Here is a 12584-nt window from a genome sequence, read left to right as displayed (position 1 = left end):
TGGGTTATCCTGGCTGGCTAACCCTCCCTATCCTGGCTGGCTAACCCTCCCTATCCTGGCTGGCTAACCCTCCCTATCCTGGGTTATCCTGGCTGGCTAACCCTCCCTATCCTGGGTTATCCTGGCTGGCTAACCCTCCCTATCCTGGCTGGCTAACCCTCCCTATCCTGGCTGGCTAACCCTCCCTATCCTGGGTTATCCTGGCTGGCTAACCCTCCCTATCCTGGGTTATCCTGGCTGGCTAACCCTCCCTATCCTGGGTTATCCTGGCTGGCTAACCCTCCGGGGTCAAAAATTCTAAAAATTTTACTTTGAACATTTCTTTGTTTCTGGTATACCTGGAGAGGTTTCCGGAGGTCAACACCCCCGCGGCCCGGTCTGTGACCAGGCCTCATGGTAGATCAAAGCCTGATCAACCAGCCTGTTACTGCTGGCTCCACATAAACCGACGTATGAACCACAGCCCCGCTGGTCAGGTGCTGACTTTAGGTATCTGTCCAGCTCAATATTGAAAGACAGCCAGGGATCTATTTGATAATCCCCCTTGTGTGTGGAGAGAGAGTTGAACAGTCTTGGTCCCCTGACACTGTGCTGTCTCAGTGTGCTCGGGCTGTATAGCCCTTGTGGCTTAGCGCTTCTTTTTGATTATAATATAATAATAATAATCAGTGTGCTCGTGGCACCCCAGTTTTTCAATGGGGGATGTTGCATCTCCTGCCCAGTATATTGCTTTCGTAAGGAGTGATTTTCGTGTGCAAATTTGGGACTAGTTCCTCTAGGATTTTTCCAAATGTATATTATCATCCATCTTTCTCGTCTGCGTTCCCCCCTGAAGGGAGGTTCCTTGATGTTGGTGAGGGGCTCTTGATTTAGGGAATTGGATCTGTGCTCCAGTTCCCCGAATTAAGCCTGAATGCCTTCCACATCCCCCCCAGGCGCTGTATAATCCTCCGGGTTTAGCGCTTCCCCCTTGATTATAATAATAATCCCCCCTGAAGGGAGGTTCCTTGACGCTGGTGAGGGGCTCTTGATCTAGGAAAACGGATCTGTGCTCCAGTTTCCTGAATTGAACCTAAATACCTTCCTTCTCCCCCCACATGCGCCGTATAATCTTACGGGTTTAGCGCTCCCTGGAGTTACCTGGACCTGGAGTTTACCTGGATAGAGTTCCGGGGGTCAACGCCCCCGCGGCCCGGTCTGTGACCAGGCCTCCTGGTGGATCAGAGCCTGATCAACCAGGCTGTTGCTGCTGGCTGCACGCAAACCAACGTACGAGCCACAGCCCGGCTGGTCAGGAACCGACTTTAGGTGCTTGTCCAGTGCCAGCTTGAAGACTGCCAGGGGTCTGTTGGTAATCCCCCTTATGTATGCTGGGAGGCAGTTGAACAGTCTCGGGCCCCTGACACTTATTGTATGGTCTCTTAACGTGCTAGTGACACCCCTGCTTTTCATTGGGGGGATGTTGCATCGTCTGCCAAGTCTTTTGCTTTCGTAGTGAGTGATTTTCATGTGCAAGTTCGGTACTAGTCCCTCTAGGATTTTCCCCCACGATTATAAAAAATAATTGCGTTCCAAGTCGTACCTGGAGGTTATTCCGGGGATCAACGCCCCCGCGGCCCGGTCCATGACCAGGCCTCCCGATGGATCAGGGCCTGATCAACTAGGCTGTTACTGCTGGCCGTTACTGCCGTACAGTTCAAGGTGCTGCAACCGTTCCCAGTAATTTAAGTGATTTATTGTACTTATATGTCCCGTGAAAGTTCTCTGTACATTCTCTAGGTCTGCAATTTTCCCTGCCTTGAAAGGGGTAGTTATTGTACAGCAATATTCTAGCCTAGCGCACTCGGTTCACACACAGTTCCGGAGATCGAATCCCCGGTACGGCTGGAGAACATTAGGACATATTTCCTTAAGACACCTGCTGTCCATCTTCACCTAACAGCATAAAATAGGTACCTGGGTATTAGTCGACTGGTGTGGGTCGCATCCTGGGACAAAAGTGACCTAATTTGTCGGAAATGCTCTGCGTAACAAGTGGTTTTCTGTATTGTATGTCAGTGATGTCAACTATGGTCTGTATACCTTGTACGTGTAGACAAAAGTCACTGAGTTTTCTTTGTTATCCCAGGTTGTCTACACATATGCTGCTATGTATGATAATCTATGTAACTGTATTTGTGTATACCTGAATAAACTTCACCTACCTAACCTACCTACCCACGTCGAGGGAGGTTCCTTGACGTTGGTGAGAGGATTTTGATCTAGGAAATTGGATCTGTGCTCCAGTTCCCTGAATTAAGCCTGAATACCTTCCACATCCCCCCACACACACAGGCGCTACATAATCCTACTGGTTTAGCGCTCCCCTTGATTATAATAACCTACCCAATGGAAATAAGTCACTCTGACCCCAGGTACTTTACACATATGCTGCTGTGTATGATAATCTATAACTGTATTTGTGTATATCTAAATAAACTTACTTGCCTACCTACATAGATAAGTAGAAAGGGAGGGGAATGATTTTCTATTTTTTAGCTAAAATACGTGTAAATTTTACCTTATCCCTAGTAATGACCCTCGTATGGTAGATAGTCTTAATGACCCTCGTGTAGTAGATAGTCTTTTTAGTATGATAATAAGATGTTATCTTCATTGTAGAATAATAAGAAAATATAACCTTTATATTATAATAATAAGGTAAAAGGACCACAATGGAAATAAGTCACTGTCTGACTTTTTTGGGTTATCCCAGGTTCTCTACACATATGCTGCTATGTATGATAATTCTATGTAACTGTATTTGTGTATACCTGAATAAACTTACTAAATATACCCCTCAGGGAAGGTTCCTTGATGTTGGTGAGGGGCTCTTGATTTAGGGAATTGGATCTGTACTCCAGTTCCCAGAATTAAGCCTGAATGCCTTCCACATCCCCCCAGGCGCTGTATAATCCTACGGGTTTAGCGCTTCCCCTTTATAATAATAATAATAATAATTAAATATTATTTGACTTTCGAGTGTGACCACTGAGCTACGGGTTGACGGCGCGGCGCGTGCGCAGTGAGTGTTGGTGTTGCGCATGCGCAGTGTGAGAGCACCCATGTGTGAGGTGGAGGTGGGTGCTGCCTCCCTCTCCCAGCCCTCACAACCTGCTTCTCCCCGCTCAGGGTTAAAGGTGGTCTTATATCGCCGAGTTGCAGGAACATCCGACCTTCATCAGCCTCCATCATGAGCTCCAACGATGAGCTGGCGTGTGTGTATGCTGCACTCATCCTCCTGGACGATGATCTCACCGTCACGGTGAGATATTGATAAATATGTGGAGGCCGCCACATTGTTTATGTTGTGGTCTGGCAGCCACGTTGGGCATGAATTATCATTTATTTAAAAGTAATGAAATATTTATATTTAACCCCATCATAAACTTCGATAAAATACTAATTTGTTTTGGTTTTAGCATTTTTTGTATTAAGATGTTTATAAATGTTTATAGAAAAAATATGAATTCAAAGATTTTTAAATGTGGAAAAAAATATTTGTTGTACAGCAAGTTTTAAAACTATATAATTTAGTGCGTCTCATAAATTCACAACTGTGACTCATACGAGTTTATAGCTTTAAATAAAAGTTCCGGTACTTTGCGAAGGGTCCTTGATCCAAGGGATTGAGCCTGACCTCCCATTCCCCTAGGGAGCTGTGCCACCCCTGTGGTTTTAGCGCTCACTGCATGATACAGTATGAGTATCTTTAAAAATTACGGGATTTTTAGACTAAAATCAAAATATTGCGTCATATTACTTGGCCGCCATCCAGTATGAATGAATATTTCATTTGTACCTTTATTGAGTAAAAATATGTGCAGGTTATTGATGTAAAGCAAAAAAAAAAAAAAGGATAAAATAACGTGAATTATGACTTGTAAAAGTCGCCGAAGTTGATGACTGGATAACTTACCGTCGTCGGTGAGTTTTTTTTTAGGTTCGCAACAAAAGCGTAATTTTTTTTTTTTCATAGCAACTTTGATAGAGCAGTTGAGTAGGCCAGGTATAATGTATTGCAAGTAAGTTTATTGAGGTACAGGTACACATAAATAGTCACATAAATTACCATACATGGTAGAATGTGTAATTACCCAGGATAACCCAAAAAAGTCATGACTTGTTTCCATTGCTCCTTAAATGGATGTGACTTGGACCTGCCTAGCAAGGGCCAGTAGGCCTGCTGCAGTGCTCCTATTTTTATATTTTTATAATGGCATTTGAGAAAGTACTTGATCAAGGACCCTAATGGAAATAAGTAACTTTGACCATTTTGGGGGTTATCTTGGGTAATTTACACAAGTTACAAAGTATGGTAAATGTACTTGTGTGTACCTGTACCTAAATCTTGCATAGATTCATTGCATTTAGCCATATATATGACGTTTCAAAATTTGGCCTAAAGTATTCAAGCATTTTGGCTAATGCTTTATTAGCAAGTTTATTGAGGTACACAAGTACGTATTATCATTCATAGTATTTGAGGAGGTAGATCATGGTAATTAATGATATTGTGTATATTGACTTAAGTAAGGCTTTTGACAGAGTCCCACATCAGAGACTATTGAGAAAAATTAAAGCAGCTAGAATAGGAGAAATTTTTACCTGGATAGAGGCATGGTTGACAAATAGGCAGCAGAGAGTTTGCATAAATGGGGAGAAATCAGAGTGGGGAAGCGTCACGAGCGGTGTTCCACAGGGGTCAGTGTTGGACCCCCTGTTGTTCACAATCTACATAAATGACATAGATGAGGGCATAAAGAGCGACATAACCAAGTTTGCCGATGACACCAAAATAGGCCATTGAATTCATTCTGACGAGGACATTAGAGCACTCCAGGAAGATTTGAATAGACTGATGCAATGGTCAGAGAAGTGGCAGATGCAGTTTAATATAGACAAATGCAAAGTTCTAAATGTTGGACAGGAAAATAACCATGCCATATAAACTAAATAATGTAGATCTTAATATTACGGATTGCAAAAAAGATTTAGGAGTTCTGATTAGCAGTAATCTGAAACAAAGACAACAGTGCATAAATGTTTGCAATAAAGCTAACAGAATCCTTGGCTTCATATCAAGAAGCTTAAATAATAGGAGTCCTCAGGTTGTTCAACTATATGTATCCTTGGTTGGGCCTCATTTAGATTATGCTGCACAGTTTTGGTCACTGTATTACAGAATGGATAAAAATGCTCTGGAAAACATACAAAGGAGGATGACAAAGTTGATCCCATGTATCAGAAATCTTCCCTGTGAGGATAGACCGAGGGCCCTGAATCTGCACTCTAGAAAGGCGTAGAATTAGGGGGCATACGATTGAGGTGTATAAATGGAAGACAGGAATAAATAAAGGGGATGTAAATAGTGTGCTGAAAATATCTAGCCTAGACAGGATTCGTAGCAATGGTTTTAAGTTAGAAAAATTCAGATTCAGAAAGGATATAGGAAAGCACTGGTTTGGTAATCGAGTTGTGGGTGAGTGGAACAAGATCCCGAGTACAGTTATAGATTAAGACGTGTAGTTTTAAAAATAGGTTAGATGGGTACACGAGTGGGTGTGGGTGGGTGTGAGTTGGACCTGATTAGCTTGTGCTACTAGGTCAGGTGCCGTGTTCCTTATGTGACCTAACCTGACTAGGTTGGGGCATTGACTTAAGCTGGTTGGAGACTTGAACCTGCCTTGCATGGGCCAGTAGGCCTGCTGCAGTGTTCTTTCTTATGTTCTTATGTGTAAATTACCCAAGATAACCCAAAAAAGTTTTACTCTTTTTCCATTTTTTAAATGCTTATTGAACTTAATTTTTATTTATAATAGTGCAACAAATGTGTATTTATTGGCAAGCACTAAATCTGTATGGGTCAGAAATCTATGAACAGATGTAGAGAGGGCATTTATGCATTTACAGAATTTTTCATTTGGAGACTAATTTTTTGCTACCTTTAATTGGCTCAAAATTCCTCATAAACTTAAGATATTGACTTAATATCTTCTAAAACAAGTTATTTGTATGTTACACATGACCTTGTACATTTTAATTACTGATAATTGGTTAGGTTTTTTTTTTTTCAGTACATAGTTTCTCGATTTTCATTTTCCACTTGTACACTTATTTCCATTGGGGTCCTTCTGTAATGTAGAAAAACTAGAGCTACAAAATTGAAATACCTTTCTGTTGATATACCTAAAGTACTGTACTGTATAACCTTGGGACTTTGGAAAGGTTCTTAAAAAAAACGACTAGCTTTATTTACTTGAAGTATGCTGCCAAAATAAAAAGTACAACCAACCATCAGTAGTGTACATACTATTACATTGCTTCCGTAAAGCACCAGGGTAGATCTGTTCTCCTCTGGTAGTGATGAGGAAGTAGATGAAATCCTTGTCTCTTGGGTGAGGCAGACCAGCAACTCTTGCGGTGTGTCTCAATTAGAAAAGGTACAGTCTGTTTAAACTGATTTCATATTGCTAAAAGAAGTAAACATCACTGATTGTTATAGTTTGGTTTCATTAACCCCTAAACTGTCCAAACATAGATCTACATTTTTTTCAACATTTGAAAGTATATAAAAAATGTAGACTTTTTTTTTTTACATTTGAAAACTTGTAAAAAAAGACTTAGATCTACTTTTGGAGCACTACTCATGTGAACGTAGATCTGTTTGGACAGTTTAAGGGTTAATTGGAAGGTACTTTTTTTATTTTTTCTAGATCTCTGGCATTATTGAAAATATGAAGCAAAGGAGAAATTTTTTATTTACCAGTAAAGATAAAGAAGTAGGATTTACAAAAAAAAAAGTCTATACAGCACATTGTGACTGGGGAAAACCATGTTCAGAGATTGTTTCTGGAAACCTAAAAACTATCTATTTTGGGTAGGATTTAATGCTGTTTGGGGAATTGTAATAGTATTTGCCTCTTAGTGTTAACACTAAATGGCTTTGTAAAAAGTATGAGGATTTGTTAGTAAAAAATATATATATACTTCATCAAATTGTAGGTTCATAGTAGGGGCTTTGAATTGCATCTACTGCTCAATTATTTAAAATTTCATTATTTAAGACTTTACGTCAGGCTGTTAAACTTTTAAGTTCAGTTTATTTAGATTTTCCTAATGTGACATTGTAGTCACATTTTTAATTAGTAACCTTATTCTTAGTTTCATAACTTTTTTTTAACTTCAATGTTACATTTTTCTGAAATATTTTAATTTCAGGTATTAAAATCTCTCAACTGACTTGTACATAAGCTTGTACTATATAAAAAAGTTGTTTGGTAGATATTGCTAGTTTTTCCAATTGAGATTGAGGCAGGCTTTGGCCTGTTCTCCAAATTTATGTATTTTATTATTGGCACCATGATTGTCAGTGGTGTATAATATTTATAGTATATATATGTGATTGCCGTGTTCATATTTTAATGGGCAATTGTTTTTCAGGCAGAGAAGATAAATTCCATCCTGAAGGCTGCTAATGTCAACGTTGAACCATACTGGCCTGGCATGTTCGCCAAGGCATCACAGGGTCTAGACCTCCGCTCAATTGCTAACAGTGTTGGTGTCGGTGGAGGCGGCGGTGCCCCCGTGGCTGCTGGTACTCGCAGTGCTCCTGCTGCTGTAGACACAGGTAAGCTGCACGTTTCCTGTGATGTTTATTTTAGTTGTTTTGTTTAATAAAAAATTTTAGAATTTTACTTGTGAAAGTGAAGTACACGCATGTGGCATTTATAGTACAGGCGGAGCCGCACTTGTACAGTAGGTTAGGTTCCGGGGTACTGCTCTAAAGTAAAATGTATCGTTTTTTCACTTTCAAATGCATATAAAAATCTGATAGGCATGTATTTCATTGTTTATATTTGATTACAATCAAATTGAGTTGTTTATGCAGACATGAATTGGGTCACACTCAATTATTTAATATGATGTTTTACCGTGTTTCACCTGACTCCTTGTGATTACATTTTTAATACTGATGAGTGGACTTCTATGTGAACCAAAAATTATTTAAATCTAGGCACTAATTTGTGCATTTTTCACCAGCCCCTGCTGCCGAGGCAAAGAAGGAAGAGGCACCACAGTCTGAAGAGTCTGATGATGACATGGGTTTCAGTAAGGAACTTGCTTATGTACTTGAGAAGAAATTGGCATTATATTCGTGTTCAGAAAATGTTATCTCTTTACTGATGATTGGCTGTACTTTCATTAACTATTACTTACGTTATTACCTTTTCTTTTTCAGGTCTCTTCGGCTAAATCTAATACCACATTTTGTAATTCCAAAATAAACCAGGAAGTGTTACTTTTCGTTTTCTTACTAGTCCCGTAAATAAGTATTTATTGGTAAACCAGTTGTTTATGGTATTAAAATTGTCTAAAAGACTCCATATGCTGAAATATGAAGTTTGTAATGGTAGACAGGCATGAGCAACTATTTGTTCAGTGTTGGTAAAGCTTTTAAATCTGGCTTGTATTATTTCTGTAAGATTACAGGAAATTAATCACCATTTACAATTTCAGCAGCTAATGCTTTTCTGCAATGTATAATTGACTAATGATTAAAGTAACTTGTAAGGGGGGAGGGGGCTCTTAATTACTGTCTAGCTGCTGTGTGATCCTTGTGGGTTTGGTGCTTTTCTGTGAATGACAATTGTATCAATAACTTTAAATACAGGTGGATGTCTTGAGTAATATGAACTATCCACTGTCTTAGAGCAAATTTGATTATCTTTCTTTCCCAAGGTTCTGTATAGCATTAATTGGTTTAGCTCTCCTGTATGAAGAACTTGATTAAAACAATTGAGCTACTCTATCAAAGCTGATCCTCTCATTTCCCAGGCACTGGTCTCAGACTCCCAAGGTGTATAACATACTGTCTAGAAATTAGACTTGTCTTTTACAAATTTGGTTGTTGTATATCTAGTTCAGCACTGTATGACCCTTGTGGGTTTAGTGCTTTGTTATAATTTTAATAATGTATGTATAGTTAATATAAAATTGTTTTCCTGGGTTCAGGGCAATGAACAGACAAACTGCAACTTTAGTCATCTATTCTGAACTGACAATTTTTTTCCACTGGTGTTTTACTTTTCACTGCTAGCAACAACATTGGTCCTAGTTAGAACATGACACATGCCAGTTCGTAATCTTGATAAATTGTCTCGTCTTAACAGAGGGCACGCAGGATACGTTTCTCTACAACACTAATGGGTTTCCTTGTCGAAGTCTCGCCTGTAATAGACAATTGATCTGCAGGAGTAGGTGCAAATTCTTGATGCAAAGAATTGTGCAACCCTTTTTTATTATTATTAACACATCGGCTGTTTCCCACAACAGGTAGGGTGGCCCGAAAGAAAAGTTTTCACCATCATTCAGGGAAACCGGCAGGCCGGACTTGAGTCCTGGAGATGGGAAGTACAGTGCCTGCACTCTGAAGGAGGGGTGTTAATGTTGCAGTTTAAACTGCAGTGTAAAGCACCCTTCTGGCAAGACAGTGATGGAGTGAATGATGGTGAAACTTTTTCTTTTTCGGGCCACCCTGCCTTGGTGGGAATCGGCCAGTGTGATAATAATAAAAAAAAAATCATTCACTCCATCAGTCTTGCCAGAGGTGCTCTTACATTATAGTTATAAAACTGCAACATTAACACCCCTCCTTCAAGAGTGCAGGCACTGTACCTCCCATCTCCAGGACTTGTGTCCAGCCTGCTGGTTTCCCTGAATCCCTCCATAAATGTTACCTTGCTCACATTCCAACAGCACGTAAAGTCCTAAAAGCCATTTGCTCCTATCTAACATACTCGTACCTTTCCTAGACTGACCTCTACCCCGCCTTCCTTCCTCTACAGATTAATACACTGTCATTCTATTTTGTTCCAGCCTCTGTATGTCCAAACTACCTCAACTACCCCTCCTCAGCCCTCTGGTTAATAGTTTTGGTAATCCCGAAACTCCTAATTTCCAGACTACGAATTCTCTGCATTATATTAGCTTCTTTTTTTATTATAATAATAAATCTGCATTATATTCACACCACACATTGCCCTCAGACATGACATCTCCACTGCCTCCTGTTGCAACACTGACTACCCATGCTTTGCACCCATATAATCTTTTTGATAATAATAATGCACCCATATAAGAGCGGTGGTGTAACTACTCGTACATTCCTCTCTGCTTCCATGCACAAAGTTTTGTCTCCAGACCACTCGCCTTTTTTCCCCTTGTCAATTCTATGATTAACCTCATCTTTCGTAGACCCATCTGTTGACACGTCCACTCCTAAATATCTGAATAAATTTGCCTCCATACTCTTTCCCTCCAATCTGATATCCAATCTTTCATTACCTAATTTTTTTTTTATCACCTTACTTTTTCCTACCCCTCAAGGAAGGTTCCTTGATGTTGGTGAGGGGCTCTGAATTTAGGGAATTGGATCTGTGCTCCAGTTCCCCGAATTAAGCCTGAATGCCTTCCACATCCCCCCCCCAGGCGCTGTATAATCCTCCGGGTTTAGCGCTTCTCCCTTGATTATAATAATAATAATAATAATACTTTTTCCTATATTCACTTCTCTTTTCCTTGGATTAATAAACTTGATTCTTTAATACTCCAAGCATTGTATGATCTTAGCGAGTTTAATGCTTCATGTGAAAATAACCATGAAGGAAAATTTAAGGATTTGGAACTTTCCCATAAATGTAGCTAGGAAGCCCCTCAAGGTAGGTTCCTTGATGCTGGCGAGGGGCTCTTGATCTAGGGAATTGGATCTGTGCTCCGGTTCCCTGAATCGAGCCTGAATACCTTCTATCCCCCCTCCCCTCCATATGCGCTGTATAATTGTACAGGTTTAGCACCCCCCCCCCCATGATTATAATCTTGATTTAGGGAATTTGATCTGTGCTCGTGATTCCCTGGATTAAGTCTGAATACCATCCATCACCCTGCCCTTCATGGGTGCTGTATAATCGCTATGGGTTTTGCGCTCCACATGACATAGCTAGGAAGGCCCCTGGAGGCAGTTTTTGGTCTAAGGGAGGGAGGGGTGGGGAACCTGTGACCTGAATGAATTTTTCTTCTCGGTTATACAACAACTTTTACAAAATAACCAACATTTTGCAGTATGTCGAGTCAAAATTTCTTTAATGTGGCTAACTTTAATGAGGTCTTGTAAGATTACAATTAACTTGAATGTGGCCTTCTAACAAAAATGTTCCCCATCTTTGGTCGAAGGAATTGGACCTGTCTTCACTTTAAATCAATCGGTGTGCCTCCCATTTTCCCAGGTGTTTTATAAACTGTGTGTTTAGTGCTCCCCAAGAATAATTATCCTTTAAATTTTAATGCTTTCCAGGTACTGTGTTGGCCTGCTATGGGTTTAGTGCTTTTTCAGTATTTGTACTTATAACTAGATAGTGTTCCCCATGAATGCAGTATTAATGAAGGTGAATACTATAATCCATGGTCTTGATCCAAGGAATTCAAGTTGTCCTTCCTTGGATCAAACCTGATAATCTCCCAGTGCTGTGACTAATATGAGTAATGCTATGAAACTGACTGCTGTATAGCCCTTGTGGCTTAGCGCTTCTTTTTGATTATAATAATAATATGAAACTGACTAATCAACCTTGAATGGTACCTTAATGCTGGCGAGAGGCTCTTGATCCAAAGAATCAACACTCCTCCCTTAGCTCAAAGGCAATTAACCATTCACATATCCACACTAGATCACAACTGCAATGAGTTATTAATGCAAATATTAGCTTCATTTACAGTGAGCAACCCCTCAAGGAAGGCTCCTTGACGCTGGTGAGGGGCTCTTGATCTAGGGAATTGGATCTGTGCTCCAGTTCCCTGAATTAAGCCTGAATGCCTTCCATCCCCCCATAGGCGCTGTATAATCCTACGGGTTTAGTGCTTCCCCCTTGATTATAATAATAATAATAATAATACAGTGAGCAAAGTCAGGGTATTTTTCCAGAATGGTCTGTAATATAACACTGTGGATAAAATATTTTGACATTTCTGAGTGAGTTGTCTCTGAATTCATCAATTTTATCACATTCCAGTACATAATGATGCAAGGTGTGACAATAGTCCATCTGGCAACTATACATTTCGTTTGGTCTACATCTGGTGGTGGTGATTTAACCTGCCAGAGATACTTGTAACCCAGCCGGAGCCGGGTGGTAGTGACATCCAAGAGTCTGCTTATTTTGTTGGATGCACCATAGACATGTGGCTCCTCCTGCATGATGGAATGATGATACATGGACTGAGTGATGTCAGTCTTAGGTTAACAAAGTTCATTTGAAGTTTGTTAAATTATAGTTCTCATAGTGCTAACTGACAAGCAAGGAATCTTAAACAAGTTTTCCTCTTCCTTGGATCAAACCTGATTACCTCCTATTCCCTTCCCCTCAAGGGAGATAGATCCCTTGATGCTGGTGATATCTTGGTCTAGGGAATTTGTCCTCCACTCCAGTTGCTTAATAGAGACAAAATTCTTTCCATTCCCAGTGCTGTGTGAACCCTACTGGTTTAGC

At 40.2% G+C, this 12584-nt stretch overlaps 1 protein-coding gene across 1 annotated transcript; it reads left to right on the top strand.

The window, feature by feature from the left end:
- The first annotated feature begins 3104 nt into the window (after nucleotides 1–3104).
- Nucleotides 3105–8341, top strand: RpLP1 (Ribosomal protein LP1). Its single transcript, XM_053795909.1, has 4 exons — nucleotides 3105–3304; nucleotides 7483–7669; nucleotides 8083–8151; nucleotides 8282–8341. The coding sequence occupies exons 1-4, from the start codon at nucleotides 3233–3235 to the stop codon at nucleotides 8293–8295; spliced, it is 342 nt and encodes a 113-aa protein (XP_053651884.1). The 5' UTR covers nucleotides 3105–3232; the 3' UTR covers nucleotides 8296–8341.
- Nucleotides 8342–12584: the final 4243 nt, after the last annotated feature.

This window comes from Cherax quadricarinatus, chromosome 77, assembly GCF_038502225.1.
Source record: "Cherax quadricarinatus isolate ZL_2023a chromosome 77, ASM3850222v1, whole genome shotgun sequence".
Taxonomy (NCBI): Eukaryota; Metazoa; Arthropoda; class Malacostraca; order Decapoda; family Parastacidae; genus Cherax; species Cherax quadricarinatus.
Note: the sequence above shows the minus strand (reverse complement) of the source record. Positions and strands in the feature narration are given on the sequence as shown.